Consider the following 15,597-nt stretch of genomic DNA (forward strand, 5'->3'; position numbering starts at 1 on the left):
CAGCCACCTGATCTGCATATGGGAGAGAGAGGGCAAAGTCCCGGGAGGCTGCTTCAGCTCGCATTTTTCAAGCCTGCTTTCCTCCCAGGCTGCAGGGCACCATGGGCAGGTGGCCTGGGGTTTGAACACCCAGCCCTGGAGTAAGTCCTTGAGGGTCCCCTCTGCAGTGATGATTCCTGCGGGTCCCCAGGGCATGGAATTGCCTCTTACATGAGCTACTTCAGCGCTGCCGTTGTCTGTTGCATACGGGTTATACGTCTTAACGCCACGATTCTTGCTTTTTTCCAGGCAACCGGTAACCAAAAACACCTTCAGGCAGTACCGAGTACTGGGGAAGGGGGGCTTCGGGGAGGTGAGTGGCCGTCCACGTTTTCGGTTGAAAGTTCCTGTACTCTAGTCACCTTTTCTGTCCCTTCTGGGTCTGCGAAAGGTGTTCCTGGTGTTTGCTCGGGTGTGGGCCCCTGGTGGAGAGGAGGGGACTTTGGGAGGGTCGGGTGTGTCTGAAGTGGGGCAGCCTCACTGCCTGGGGCTGAGGGCCGGGAGAGAGGTGCTCAGAGGCAGCCTCGGGCAGGGTTCAAGTCTGGAGAGGAGAGACACACGCAGCCGTGTTTGGAGGGGGGAGTGAGGGCCTGAGGGGCCTGGTGACACTGTTAATGCGCACTCCTGTGCTCTCCCCAATCTCCCCGAATCTGAGGCAAGTCTTGGGATTCCCGTTTAGAGAAGAGGAAAGCTGAGGTTCGGAACGGTTCGGTGACCCACCGAGGGCCCCCAGGCAGTAGGGGCAGAACTAAAACTGGAACCCAAATGCTGCTTCCCACTCCTCTGAATTAGAAACGCAGGGTTCCCGGGGCTCTCCCATCACTGATCCCACAACAAGCATCTTTTAGCCGCGGCTGGTACTCGGAAGTGCCCAGTTAGCAATGGCTGCATCTGGCTGGAGGCCTAGGACAGAAAATCTAGTTGCCTCGGAGAAGGACAGGACTTTTGGCCTCAGCCAGTCATCCAAACGTTGGTGCAGATGGCTGGAGCTGCACCTTCCAGAGCTGGCACCCACCTAACGGGGAAAAGGACGGAGGGCACTGGAGCCGGAAGCGGAGGGCAGGGCCTGGGGTGGTCGTGGCTCCACCTCCAGGCACACCAGCTCTGGCTCCATCAATTCCCAAGCCCACGACCCAGCGCCCTGGTCACAGAGGAGCCTCGGGTAGGCCTCACATGTCCCCCTCCCTTGGCTTCTTTCTCACCTCGCAGGTCTGCGCCTGCCAGGTTCGAGCCACGGGTAAAATGTACGCCTGCAAGCGCTTGGAGAAGAAGAGGATCAAAAAGAGAAAAGGGGAGTCCATGGCCCTCAATGAGAAGCAGATCCTGGAGAAGGTCAACAGTCAGTTTGTGGTGAGTGTTCAGGGCCTAGGGACAGGCCACCCTCTGGTGACCAGGGCTTCTGTCCCTCGGGAAGGGGGTGGTCCTCCAGTGTGGCAGCTCCCCACCCCCAGGAAAATGGAATGCAAAGAGAGGAATACCTACAGAAAGGCAGCTAGACGTCACCTCTGTCCAAGGCCCTTGGGGTCAATGGGGGTTGACGTGGCCCTGTCACTAGGCTACCTGGACTCCCCTCTGTGTGTGTGACCAAGGCCTCTGTCCTGGAGGACCCCCTGGGAAACTCCCCCGTGGACAAAGAAGCCCACCAGGCTCCATCTGAGGAAACCCGTGTGGGCTGGTTTCCTCACGGCCGCATCCTGACACTACATCGCTGTGTTCTCCATCCAGGCTAGGCTAACAAAGCTTCTCCGACTCGCAGTAGCTACAGACAACCAAGGCGGGTCTGTGACTCACACAGAGTCCAATGGGGTCGCCCTGTCCCCTGCCCCCGCCTCCCCCCGCTCCACTTCACAGCCACCCCATCTGGAGCCCTGGAAGTGTGCACCAAGGGGCACACTCCTCACGGCCACCCGCAGTCCACTGGCCAGACTAGTCCCTGCAAGGGACAAGCCAACTGCGGGGAATGTGGAGGAGGGCGAGGCTGTTGGGTCAGCTCTGAATGCCTCTGCCACGGTCACTGTAAAAACCATGTCGTGTAAGGTGAAAGTTCCACCAGCACAGATGGACACAGAATGAAAACAGAAGCCTCCTCTCTGAGTAACCAGTAACCACTCCAACATGTTGGATTCATTGTTTCCAGCCGACGGCATCTCTCCAGACCAACCTCTTATGCTCCAATAGTTTCCCCCTTAAAATATAGATTTTTAAAAAATATCCAGACCTATAGCTGCACCCTTCCCTTGCTACGCAAGGACGAGAGAACCCCTCAGCTGTGGAGCCAGTCCCCATGGAGGAGGGCGTTCCTGGCTTCGAAGCCATGGCGAGCGGGGCCGTGGCGTCCGTCCTCGCCCGCCCCTTTGGCTGGCGGGCTTCTGTGACTACGTCGTAGGCTGGATTCCTTGGCGGAGGAACTGCTGTGTCAGAGGGTGTGTGCGTCTTCCGTGTGGTAGCTGTTCCCAAATGGCTCTCTGTGAAGGTCACCCCAATTAAACTCCCACCAGCTGTGTGTGACAACAAGACATGCCATGGCCTAGTGCTTCCGTCATTCCCCAGGGAGGAGGTGGCTTTACAAGGGGACTCTCCAAGGGGACAGAAGTGTGCCTCTCTGGTCTCATCCCAGGCTGTCCACATTGCCAGCCCCACCCAGGGTGACGGTGCCATGTGGCAGGCAGTGGTCAAGGCCAACACCAGCCGTCATTTTGGCCGTAGGCCTCTATGAGTCCAGAACCTTCCTCTGTGCCACTGGCCCCTTTCAGTAGGGACCAGGTCTCTGCCTCCACACTGGCCGTGGAGCCCTCAGGGGCGATGCTGGCTCTTTGGGGGATTAATGATGGTGTGTCCTCCTCGGGGAAAGGGTTGGAGTGTGACATCGTTGAGGGCCTGACCTTCTTCTATGGTGCCCTGTCCTCTGCCCCTCGTGGGGTGTTCCCACAGCACTCCTCTTGGGGTCCTTCCTCGCGGTCACCTGGACAGGTGTGACATTGGGGGCAGCAGCGGCTGGTGCCAGAGCACAGTTCCCAGGGTTCTGTCACCTCTAGTGCCACTTTGTCTCCCTTCCTCAGCAATAACTCCTTGGTTCGTGATGCTTGCAGCCAAGTTGTATGGCACAGCCTGGCCCTAGCCTGGTCTGCGCAGCCTGATTTCATCTGTACCAGCCCCCTCAGTGGAGACCCAGCCCTGCCCCTTCTCCTGCTACCCCATGGTCCGACCCACGGAGCCTCCATCAGCAAGGGACTAGACCCTCTCTGTTGATGGTCCCCCTGACCAGGCGTGTCCTGTGTGCAGGAGTCTTGGCCAGGTTTGTGTTCTGCTTCGAGAAGCCCCTCTGGCCTCTGCACGGCCCACTGCCCAGGACCCTTGCCCTAAGGATGCCTGAAGGGTGTGTGGGCCCTGCTTTTCTTGACCGGCCTACAAGGCAACTCCGTTTTGACCAGCTGACGCGCACCCACGCTTTTGTAGTGTAAATGCACAGACGCCTTTCTGGCAGGGTCCCTGGAGGAGCCGTGGGCCAGCCTGCCCCTCGCCCTTTGCCTCCCCACCTGGAGCCACCGGATTGGGAGGTGTGCGTCCTCCACCGGCGGAGACGGGCCGACGGCAGGGCACTCTGAGTCTGTCTGGGGTCAGGGGTGGCTGGCATGAAGCTGCTGCAGCTCCCCCAGCACAGCTCCCGTATCCCGACGCTCCCCCAGCTTCAGGGACCCTGAGAAGGAAGGGCGGAAGTGGAGGGTCGTTGCAGAACCTCACCTTGGGGCTGTCTGGTGCCTGCAGGTCAACCTGGCCTATGCCTACGAGACTAAGGACGCACTGTGCTTGGTCCTGACCATCATGAACGGGGGCGACCTGAAGTTCCACATCTACAACATGGGGAACCCCGGCTTCGAGGAGGAGCGGGCCTTGTTCTATGCGGCAGAGATCCTGTGCGGCCTGGAAGACCTGCACCTCGAGAACACCGTCTACAGGTGAGCGGGCTCCTCCCTGTTCTTCGTCCGAGTCCGCGTGAGTGGAAACCGAGGCCTGGTCACTGCTCCTGCGGGGGCGGGGGCCTGAGTCGGACAGACTCCCACCCCGAGATTGAGCAAGTGAGGTGGGCTGCTTGGGCGGGGGGCAGACATCCTGGTCCCTGGTGCCCTCCAGTGCAGTGCCAGGGTAGATCAGTGGAACCTGGTGGCCGTGCCCTGGACCCAGCCCCAGGAAGGCCTTAGCAGGCCTTCATCCATCCCACTCTGCCTGACTTTATAGGACCGAGAGTCCAGATGCTGTGAGCAGTGGCCTTCAAATTATCTCGTGATCTCTGCAAAGATTCTGAAACTCTGTGCCCTCGTACATTTTAAGAAGACTCCTGAAATAGTCCATATATTTAAATAGTGGCTAATATTGCTATTTTGAAATCGAACAGTTACTTTACATTTTTAAAGGTATCTAGTGGAATCTAATTGCTGTAGCAAATTGACTTCCACCATTGCCTATCTTAAAAAAAAATGAATGAAACTCTTTAATGGTGACAAATTCCCTATCATTTTCTTTTCTGGTCTCCTCCTTCCTCACAAAATGTTATTATAATGTAGTATATTTTTTTGCCTAAAAGTCTTTCAGTGAAATATAAGATTTTTTAAAAATTTTCCTTTGACCATAAGGCTCTAAGTGTTAGAATAATTTTTTCTGTTGCGTTGCCATTATAGTTATTACTAGTAGATCCCACTTCTAATGGGGACCTTGAGGTTGTTACACCTGAAGCAGGACACCATTGTAATTAATCTTGTGTCTTTTGGGAGAAGAGGTGTTGAGAACGGGCAGGTGGGAGGGGAAACCCCAAAGGAATCCAGGACATCGCAATGTTAAGGATCCAGAAATCCACACTCTTGAAACTGCCAGCAAGTGGGACTCTCCCGGGCAGTCCCCACAGACACCCAGGCACACACAGCCCAGTTTGAAGACCTTTGCCAAGGAGCTCTTGGTGGAGATTGTCTTGGGAGACCAAGAAGGTTTTAAAAACAAGAAGGGAAGTCTTGATGTCTTGCCCTTTCCCCCTAAACTGTCTCTCCAGGTATGCTTTTGTTTGATTTTCATTCAAGTGAGAAGAGAGTCGGAACAATTTTCCTAACGGTTGAAAAAAGATTCCTCCATTTGGTTGCCTTTCACTTAAAAAAAAAAAAATGGGGCAGCTTTCCAAGTTCAAGCTCGACCACTTGCCGTGGCCCCTGGTGGGCTCTGGTTCTGGCTTGTGCCCACTAGCCAGCTGGTTTATTGAAACTTTGGGTCTTGCCCTTCTTTGGAATTGTCAACACATCAAAAGAATGCAAATTAAATAACAACAGCAAAAAGAAGTATTTTGTAATGAATAACTACATACAAACATCAATTAGCATTTTGTGAGCCTGCCCGCTGGACTGGGCACATGACCTCTCCCCATGAGGACAGCTGCCATCAATTAAATAAACAAAGCCAGTTGGTTGAGAACCAGTCCTCAATCCAGGCGCCATGAGCCACTGCCCGCTGGCTCACCTGAGTTGCACACACCGTCCTACTGGCTATGCATTTACCCTCAGGGAGACCTTTCACTAGTAAAACCAGACACTTCTGCTACCTCTTCCTCCTGCTGGGAATGGAGAGGTTCCCTTTCTTAAGAGCATGATTGTGTCATCAAAGAGAAGGCAGGCATTGGGGACAGGGAGAGGTGGCCACACCGACAGCCATGCCTCCTGGCTGTGCTTTCTTTCAACTCCATCTGGCTGGAGGTGGGAGATGTGCCAGGCTCCTGGGGGGCCCGTACCCAGAGGGTCCTTCTTCTGGGAAGCTGCCATCCTCTTCGCTATCCTGTTTCTACAACTGGTACTTTGTTCTCAATAACTTCTGTTCCTTTGTTCCCAGGCCCTTCTCTGCCTTCAGGGCATGCCAGGGCATCCTGAGACCTCAGGGTCTTCCCAGCCCTGGGGGGGCCTGTCACCATCCCAGCCAGAGGTATTCTCCGCCCTGGGGGCAGGCAGCAAGTGGACAGCAGCCAGGCCCAGCCTCTGCCTCACCTCCTTCCCAGTCACCCTCCAGGGTCGAGAAGATGCCTATGGCAAACAGTGGGAAGAGAGAAATTAGCCCAAGATCGTCTCAGCCCAGAGACAGACAGCTTGAGCCAAGAAGTAGAAAGGCAACAGTCAGGCCTGGTTGGCCCACGGGGTTCAACCCAGACTCCAGGCTGCCCTTGAATGCCCCACTCACATGCTTGTGGTCTTCCCCTTTCAGAGATCTGAAACCCGAAAACATCCTGTTAGACGACTACGGTAAGTTGGGTTGTGGCTTGGAACATCCTTTTCCTACTCTGTAGCTGAGGTGAGCATCGCAAGCCAAAGCAGAGGGCCTCTCAGAGACTCGGGCACCAAGCCTGGCCCCACCAGAGGGTAGTGGGCAAGGAGAGGCCAGGACCCACTCTCCCTCCTCAGTCTGGGACCCCAGAGAAGGCAATGTGTGTGGATTAAGCTCCTACTTGGAGAAGAACAATGAGGCTGGGCAGAGGGAGGGAGAGAAGGAAGAGGAAGGCGGGGTGGAGGGGAATGGGATGAGCCCTCCACAATGTCAGAGATGTCGGGTGAATACTGAACTCACACAAATTCCCTGACTTCATTCTCCTTGTTCTTAAATGGAAACAAGGAGCCGCGCGCTGCCAGCCGCGGAGGGTGGAAGGTGGCGGGGAGGTTCCGCCAGGATGGTTTGCGGGGGAATGGTTTTGCCAACCGTAGCCAGCTCTAAATGTGTCCATCACTGGTACAGCATTCGTGCATCACTGTCTTGTCCTCTTGCATGGATGGCGAGGACAGCCACAGTGACCCCTCACAACTGTTTGGCCTCTCACACCAAATGGTGGGAAATGGCTGGGGGGTGGGTGTCGGGCTGGCATCCCTGTTCCCATTTTACAGGCGACAAGATTAAGGCTCAGGGGAGCCAAGCTGCCAAGATCACCAGGTCCCCTCAGCGTGTGGGTGACCTGGTGATGCTGCCACATGGAGTAGCAGGCAGAGGGCCCAGGGCCCCACCGCTCCTCTTGGATGATCCTGGTGCCCACTAGGGTTCCTATTCCGGCTGGTCTCTGACCCATGCCCATCACTGACCTGCATCCCCGTGGCTAGAATCCACATGGTCCCTTTGCCCTTTCTGCCTCTGTCAGGGGTCACAGAACTGGGGGCCCACATACCTCCAACCTGGCCAGGGTCCCTATCATTGGGCCTTGCTGAGGTCCAGGCTGTGGGGGCCCTGGTACGCACAGACAGGGAGAGTGTTCCTTCCTGCAGGGTCAGATGTGGCATGAGCCACCCCACCTCCAACCCCTGGGTGGGCCACCAGGCGAGACAGCTCCGAGGCTGAGCCCTCAGCATGGCGTCGTCTCTGCTTTTGGGGTGCAGTCTGCGACCACAGCTCTAATCCATTTCCCAATCTTCAGGGGCCTGGGCAACTTCCCGTCATGTTTCTCCAAAGGGAGAAAACAACCTCCCAAGACCATCTGGGCAGAACAGGAAGTTGCTTCCCAAATTGCTTTATAACTTTTCCCCTTAAGCAAATTGTTGCAAAATGTCAGGAGAATCTCACATTTTTTCCATGAAGCAATCCCAGAATCGGGCCAAGGCGTTTTAAACTCTGTGACCTCGGCCTTCCAAGAAGCCCATTAGAGCACTTTATGAGGCAGGTCGGCCGACGTCCAGCCAAATGCAGGCGTCCCTTCGCATCTGTTCTTCTCCTAAAGAGCGATGAGTTACCCACAGCCTCTGACACCTGGCCTCTCCCAGGGGCCGCAGTCACCCTGCGATGGGAGATTGGGGTCCCCTCTGCCTGGGACAGATAAAAACACAGAATCCTGGTGCCTTGCCCAGGGCCACATGGCAAGTCTGTGGCCCTGCCCAGGTTCCCGCTGACCCTCCTCTTCCCCCTCAGGCCACATTAGGATCTCTGACCTGGGTCTGGCCGTGAAGATCCCCGAGGGAGACCTGATCCGCGGCCGGGTGGGCACTGTTGGCTACATGGGTGAGTGCAGGTGTGGCCCCTCCTGGAGCCCACCCTTGATGTCCCTGGCTTCTTTGGGCAACTTTGATCAGAAGTAGGGTCTCAGTGGGAGGGGTGGAGGGGACGTTGAGGCCCCAGGGTGTGACCTGATTAAAAACCAAGCTCTCTGCAGTCCCCAGCCCCAGCCCCACCTCCATCTAAAGCCAGCCTACTCTTAGGGTCAGCAGGCGGGGCTGGCCCACAGCGATGTGCAGCAGGAGATTCATTTGAAGTAAGGGTCCAGTGGGTTGGTGGGCAGCCTTCCAGGGAGACCCCTGAGAAGAGGGGGGTCATTCGGACGGGCTGAGAAAGGCGAGGAGCACACCGCCTGCTGTGTCAGCAAGCGTGACTCAGCATGGAGCAGCCTTGGGCTCCCTGCCCGCCTCCCCTGAGCCAGCTTGGAGACCATGGTCCTGGGGGCTGCAGGGACGAGACCTGGAGCTGCATCCAGCCCCCTGGAATCTCCCTTCCAATTAGGGATGCCCCCTGGGCTTCCTCCTGCACACCTCACCCACATGCACCCAACTGACCCCAGGAGGCAGGGGGCTCAGGAAGCTCGGGGGCCAGGGATGCTCTCGTCCTCTGCCAGGCTCTTGCCGATAGCACATGCACAGGATCCTGTATGCTGTCCTGTGCTAGAGAGTCCTTTCCAAAACTCATGACATTTGGGAACTTGTGTGTGTGGGGGGGGTGTCTGTGTGTATACCCGTGCAAATATGGATGGATGGACGAATGGATGGACAGATGTTAGATAGATAATTGATTGATAGATCTATCCACAAACCTTTGTACACACCTTTCTGCATCTGTCTGTCTCATCTGGTACACCATGGCAAGCATCTGTGTGCACAGCCTCTGTGGTGTGCATAACAGCACATGCGTGGATTCACATGTGTGGATGCACGTGTGGATAGCTGATGATGTGTAACTCTTTCTGAGCTTCTGTGGTGAATCTGTGAGTCGTTTTATCAAAGTAGTAGGGAATCCAAGTGAGATGTTTGAATTTCAGATAAACTGAAATCATCTTAGATTTGGGTAAACATACCTTCATTGATTCAAATATGTATGCAACACCCACTGTGTGCCATGTGTCATACCTGTTACAGGGACATAGCAGTGAATAAGGCAGCTCACATTCTAGCGGGGGAGACATCAAGGGAACAGGCCATTTCTCCACTGTGGTAAACTACTGAAGCCACAGTTAGAGTCCTTTGGGAGCACAGAGGAGAGCAGTCAGGTCAGGCTCCCTGGAGGAGGTAGTATTTACAACAATTGGTGAGTAGGAGTCCACAGGAGGAAGCGCCCCCAGCTGTGAAGCTCCAGGTCTTCTGTGAACAACATCATCATTCCTGGGAGCAGGACGCCTGAAGCCGGGCTGGTCCGAGTCACAGCCCTCCGGGCTGGTCCGAGTCACAGCCCTAAGCCCAGGTGCCTCTCACCTCCTCAATCCCCTCCTCTGCCCCCAGCTCCTGAGGTCCTGAACAACCAGAGATATGGCCTGAGCCCTGACTACTGGGGTCTGGGCTGCCTCATCTATGAGATGATTGAGGGCCAGTCGCCGTTCCGAGGTCGCAAGGAGAAGGTGAAGCGGGAGGAGGTAGACCGCCGGGTCCTGGAGACCGAGGAGGTGTACTCCGCCAAGTTCTCTGAGGAGGCCAAGTCCATCTGCAAAATGGTGAGCTTCTGGTGAGCCAGACGCTGTCCTTGGCCCCCGTCCCGCGGTGGCTCCCCTCACCCCTCGCTGCCTCCCAGCTGAGAGCAGCAGCCAGGCTGAGGAGGACAGGGCCAGGGCACACTAGGGCGTGGGCACTGAAGCCACCAAGCCAGAGGAGCTGGTGCTGCTTGCTATGCACTGGGGGGGTTGGTGACAACTCCAGGAGTGGGGGCAGGGCGGCCCACGACGAGGGGAGGGGGCTGAGGTGATGTGAGAACCTCACATCCAGCTTTGTGGAAGCCAGCATAGGAGAGAAAGAAGTTGATCCCAGCTGATCCCCAAGATACAAGGGGGTCTTGGGCCAAGCTCCTATCATGACCTTGGGCCTCCTGCTCCTTCCAACTCTGCATTCCTGTGCGCTGGCTTGAGGCAGTGATATTTTCAGTCTTTGAACATCTTATAACCACGTTTTCTGTCCGCTAAATGGAACACTGGTCACACCTGAATGGTAGTGTCTGTAGATAGTGAGATGTGACCCATCCAGGCAGGCGCACATGGGAGTGAGGCAGGCTGGTGGGTGGGGCCCAGACGGGGCTGCGAAGCCAGATGGAGAGAGAAGTGACAGAAGCCATCGAAGGTGGAGCAGGTAAAGAGAGTCTACCCCTGGACCACTGCCTTTCCCCTCAGCCCAAGCGGGCCCACGCCTGACCAGGGGCTTTGTGGGGGAGTGGCCACTTCTGTTCCTGTTCTCAGGCTCTCAAGTCCTGCTGTGCCCCTTGGGGCCCTCCTCTTCTCTGGTGCCCTGCATGGCTGTGCTGGCACCTCACCACAGGCAGCTGCCCTCTGATGCCAGCCACGTGGGGACAGGAGGGCCCAAGCGTGCAGCTCTGCTCGCCCGCGAGCCCAGACTTCCTCTCCCAGGCGCGGCTGCACCAGAGCAGCTGACAGTCAGTGGCCAGGCTGGGCCTCCGCCTCTGAATCGTGTGCCCGACGTGTAGAGAGGTGCAGGCCCCGGAGCTGATGAAAAGTGGCAGAGCTTCTGCTGCTGGATAGGGCTAGAAACCCTGAGGCTGCGCCGCTAGGGGCCCAGAAACCACCTGGCGTAGCTCCCTGTCCCCAGGAGGGGCCCCCATCCTGGACCCATCCATACGCTGCTTGAGCCTGACATCACAGAGCCCTAGGAAGAAAGATTAGAGCTAGAGCTGCCATTTGACTGCTTCCCCAAAAAGAGGACACCGTTCTGTCCTTTGCATGTGTGAGGCACTGAGGGAGGGATGCGTGTACACATGCAAACGCACATGTGAATCATGCGACCTGGGAGTGGGGCCAGCTGGGGCTGGCCCACATGCCCGGGGCCTCCAAGAATATGGGTTGTCAGAGCCGTGGAGTTGAGTGGGGGGACAGGAGGAATAAGGTGCACAGGCAGGTAAGTGAAATGTGGGCTCCTAGAGGTGTCCGAAAACCGGGGTGGGTATGCTAACCATACTTGGTTAGGTCAGGGTGAGGTATCTATTTAATGGATCCAAAGAGGGATGTCAGAGGGACATAGATGCACTAAGAGGGACAGGAAGGCACAGAGGGCCCGCTCCTTGCTGGCAGTCACCTGCTTTGGCACACTGGCTTTGTGGCACGGGGACCAGAACCGCTGCTGTTCCTCTGCTGCCCCCTGCTGCTCACTGAGAGAAAGGCGGTGGCCAAGCCTGGGGATGCGGGCAGACCTGGGCTCTTGCCTTTCTTAGCTGGAAGAATAGCCAGAAGTATTGGGAGTTCTGGTCTATGGGCTGCTTCTGTGTCCTTAACCACAGTCCACCTGGTCTGGCAGCCAGGCTCGCCCTGTCCCCTCCAACGGACACTAGCTCAGGACACAGCAGGGCCTGACTAAGGAGGCCATGGAGGCCCGGGGCAGCTCCCGCCCCGCCTGCCGGAGCAGGCCTCTCCACACAGCGGGAGGCTGGGCCCTGGCCCCTAGATTCTGTCCTCATTCCATCTTGGCGGCCACAAGACCTCTTCCACCGTTCCTGGGGTCCAGACACGTATGCATCTCACTGCCCTCCCCACTGGGCCCAGTCTCTAGGCCCAAACCTCAGCCCCCGCCTTCCTTAGGCCCCTGCTGCGTCCCAGCTCTGGTTCTTCCCCTGCCCCTCCAGCCCCCTCCTGCTGGCCCTGCAGCCTCCCTGACCCCCAAAGCTCACAGCCAACTTACGTTCCTCTGGCCCCATAGAGTTGCATCTGTATGGCCTTGACGGGTCCTCTAAACATGACTTTGCTGAGGCCAAGCCCTCGGTGTCGCCATTCCTTCCCTCTCCCCTCCCCCACAGTGGGGTGTGCCTAGGTTTTCGTCTGCCGTGTACTTGTGAGATGAGTTAATGAACGAGAGACCCACAGACAGAGCCCCTGCCCTTCCTAAATTACCTGTAGCAGAAAGTAACACCGATTCAGCGAGCATCAGTGGGCGCCCAGCATGTGGCCGTGGCCCCCAGGACTCCAGGCCTGTGAGCCCACTGTGAGGGGGGGGACCACGAAGTTTGCAGCGGCGCAGGAGGCATCCCTGAAATGAGGCCTGAGCGGGGCCAGGCAGTGTCTCCATGTACCTGGGAGTCTCAGGGATGCACCTGTGACGGGGAGATGACCACAGGTCTGCCCCCCGGGAGGAGGAAAGGCCCCCCAGGCGTGGCCTCATGGGGCTATGTCTTGTCACAGCTACTCGCCAAAGACCCAAAGCAGAGGCTGGGCTGCCAGGAGGAAGGGGCCACAGAGGTCAAGAGACATTCCTTCTTCAGGAACATGAATTTCAAGCGCTTGGAAGCCGGGATGTTGGACCCTCCCTTCGTCCCAGACGTGAGTGGCCTCCCCCAGCCCGGACTGAGCCTGTGCCCTGGTCCTCGACCTTGACTCAGCTGGTCGTCCATTCTGGGCTGTGAGCCCAGGGCCCTGGAGACCCATGGGCAGGAGGCGGCCTCTGCCCTGCAGTAACTGGCATGTCACCAGGGCTGGGGGCGTCCCCGGCATCTGTCCCAGAGTCCTCTCCTCTCTGAAGTCCTCATCTTCAGAGCCCCTGGGAGGCCACTGCATGAACTCCTGGCGGGCGGGCCCGGCTGGGTTCGTACGTGAGCCCTGGCGTAGCGCAGGCCCCGGGGCCCGTCTGGTGAGCGAGCGAGGTCGCAGGTACAGTAGCAGCTCGCAGTGCGGTGCCAGGCTCAGTAGCAGCACCTACAACGGCCCCACGCACAGGGGCTCCTGTATCCCATCTCGCAGGTGAGGAAACAGGCCCACGGGGTACGTGACTTTGTTCCAAAGTTCCCAAGCACCACAGCTGGGACCCCAGCCCAGGCCTGTCTGGCGGCAGAGCCTGGGTGCTGAGCCCCTCGGTGCCCCTAGACAGACAGGACGTTGGGAACATTTCCCCCAGCCTGTCCTGTAGGGGGTGGGGATCCCCAGAGGTGCCGAGGAGTGTGAGCGTAGAAGTGGGGTGACCTGCAGCGTACGGGCCCTGGGCACCCTGAGCTCATGTTCCACCCTGACCGGGGTCCCGCCGGCAGATCTGAGAGGGCAGCACAGGTTCCTGGGCTGGGGGGCGGCCTCAGGCAGGTCCTCTGCTTCCCCCATCAGAGCCCCAGTTCTGGCTGGGGGACCGTGGCGCTGAGCGCAGGGCGCCGTGTGACCGCGCGCCCTGCCCCCAGCCCCGGGCCGTGTACTGTAAGGACGTGCTGGACATTGAGCAGTTCTCAACTGTGAAGGGCGTCAACCTGGACCACACGGACGACGACTTCTACTCCAAGTTCTCCACCGGCTCCGTGCCCATCCCATGGCAGAACGAGGTGAGCGGGGGGGGGCACAGTGGGCCGGCTGGGACAGGAGCCCCTGTGTGCTGCCGGGGCATCATGGGGTGGGGTCGGAAGAGGGAAGAGGAGACGGTGCAGTCTAGGTGACTCTCCTGGGAAGTTTGGCTGGGGAAGGACGAGGATGGAGCCGTGGCTGGAGGCACTGCTTTCGGGGTGGCCTGGGCTTGGGGGGAGCGGGGAGGGGACGGGTGTGGGCTCAGTGGGGGACGGCTCCTGCTTTCCCGGAAAGGCACCAGCAGGCCATCGGGGAAAGACAGTGGGCGGACGGGTGCCGTCTGGGTCTCAGGCTCAGTGAGACCCAGGGCAGTGGACTTGATGGGACCCGACTCAGGGACAGTGTGGGCCCAAGGCTCGGCCGCAGCCCCTCATGCCACCTGGGTTTTCACTGCGCTCCTCCAGATGATAGAAACAGAATGCTTTAAGGAGCTGAACGTGTTTGGACCCAATGGTACCCTCTCGCCGGACCTGAACAGAAGTCACCCTCCAGAACCACCAAAGAAGGGGCTGCTGCAGAGAATCTTCAGACGTCAGGTAAGAGAGCCCACCCCCGCCATGCCCAGCTGTCCCGGCTTCAGCTGCAGGGACCCTGGGCCCGGGCACGGCCACGCTGTTGAGACCAGAGCTGCGGCATTCCACCTATGTGGGGGGCTCGGGAGACGGGGGTTAGCAGCAGCCTAGCGGGGACCCCCAGGGTAGAAGAGGCAGGGCCAGACCCAAGTTGACCATGGGGGCTCCTCCGCTTGGGCGCTATTGATGTTCTGTGCTGCACACTGATGATCCTTAGCAGCCTCTCTGGCCTCCGCCCCACAGATGCCAGGAGCACCCCACTCCCTACTTCGCTCCTGTTGCAAAATGTCTCCAGACAGTGTCCCCTGGGGGCAAAATGCCCCAGATAGAGGACCGCTGCTGGGTCTGACCCTGGGCCTGCAGGGGAGGGTGCAGAAGGCCGCACGGAGCGAGGGCTCACTGGCCAGGTTCGCAGGCCCCGGGGTGCCCGGGCCGCAGGGCTGGCCTCTGCAGGGACTGACTTGCTTTCTCTGTCCCTTCCTCCCTCCCCGCTCACCACCCCCGCCCCCCAGCATCAGAACAACGCCAAGAGTTCGTCCAGTTCCAAGACCAGTTTTAACCACCACATAAATTCAAACCACGTCAGTTCAAACTCCACCGGCAGCAGCTAGTCGCAGCTTGGCCTTGAAGTGCACGGTGGGACCCGCCTTGACCCTTGTCCTTAGAAGCAGAACTTGTGACCGTGGAGCGTCCGCTCTGGCCGGACGGATGGGGGAGCCCTCCAGGAGCCGGGGGTCGGGGAGGAGGAGGCCGCCCCCCCTCGACGCAGAGCCTCCAGGTTCCTCAGAGCGATTTCCACTCAGGTCTGTGTGCAGAGGTGGCCCTCCAGCCGGGGTGGACTGGACTTGTCTCTGTCGAATATTGCAATAGAAATCCAATCGGATACGACAACTTGCACGTATTTTAATAGCGTCATAACTAGAACTGAATTTTGTCTTTATTATTTTTAAAGAAAAGTTTTGTAAATTTCTCTATCGTCTCAGTTTACATTTTGTATATTTGTATTTAAATGAAAGTCAGACTTTGAGGGTGTATATTTTCTGTGCCGCCACTGTTAAGCCATGTGTTTTCAGACATTTTAGAGGGGACGGGGGGGCTTACCAAAAAAAAAAAAAATGTGACCCAAGACTTCCACAGCCTCAAATGAGAAAACATTTTTATTAAATGTAGAAAATGATTCACCTTTCACCTTTAAAGAATTGGTTGTATCCATCTCTGTAACCTTTCCCTTGCATTCCCTTGTGTTGGCCCAAGAATCAGAATTCAGTGCTCAGAGGCACACTGGGGACTCTCCACCCCAGCCAGAACGCCCCGTGCCGGGCCGTGGAACTGCCGGGCCGGCTCCATCGGGATGTGCACCCCACCCGCCGGTTGCTCGGTGGCCTCCTCTTCCTCCTGGAAGGCGGCCGCCTGCCATGCTAGGCATCTTCAGCACAGTAGTCTCTAGGCCTCTTTCTTTCTGGGCGGGTTCTGACT

General features: G+C 57.7%; 1 protein-coding gene across 1 annotated transcript in view; it reads left to right on the forward strand.

The window, feature by feature from the left end:
* Positions 1-15,298, forward strand: part of GRK5 (G protein-coupled receptor kinase 5) — a 186,265-nt gene extending 170,967 nt beyond the window's left edge. The window contains exons 7-16 of the mRNA XM_090278682.1: positions 289-352; positions 1,249-1,389; positions 3,805-3,995; positions 6,271-6,308; positions 7,951-8,040; positions 9,525-9,733; positions 12,413-12,550; positions 13,393-13,530; positions 13,954-14,085; positions 14,634-15,298. Coding sequence (XP_090134808.1) covers positions 289-352; positions 1,249-1,389; positions 3,805-3,995; positions 6,271-6,308; positions 7,951-8,040; positions 9,525-9,733; positions 12,413-12,550; positions 13,393-13,530; positions 13,954-14,085; positions 14,634-14,732 — 1,240 coding nt within the window. The 3' untranslated portion in view covers positions 14,733-15,298. The remainder of the gene's footprint in view (positions 1-288; positions 353-1,248; positions 1,390-3,804; positions 3,996-6,270; positions 6,309-7,950; positions 8,041-9,524; positions 9,734-12,412; positions 12,551-13,392; positions 13,531-13,953; positions 14,086-14,633) is intronic.
* The last annotated feature ends 299 nt before the right edge of the window (positions 15,299-15,597 follow it).

Source organism: Furipterus horrens, unplaced genomic scaffold (genome assembly GCF_987537825.1).
Source record: "Furipterus horrens unplaced genomic scaffold, mFurHor1.1.pri manual_scaffold_5, whole genome shotgun sequence".
Classification (NCBI taxonomy): Eukaryota; Metazoa; Chordata; class Mammalia; order Chiroptera; family Furipteridae; genus Furipterus; species Furipterus horrens.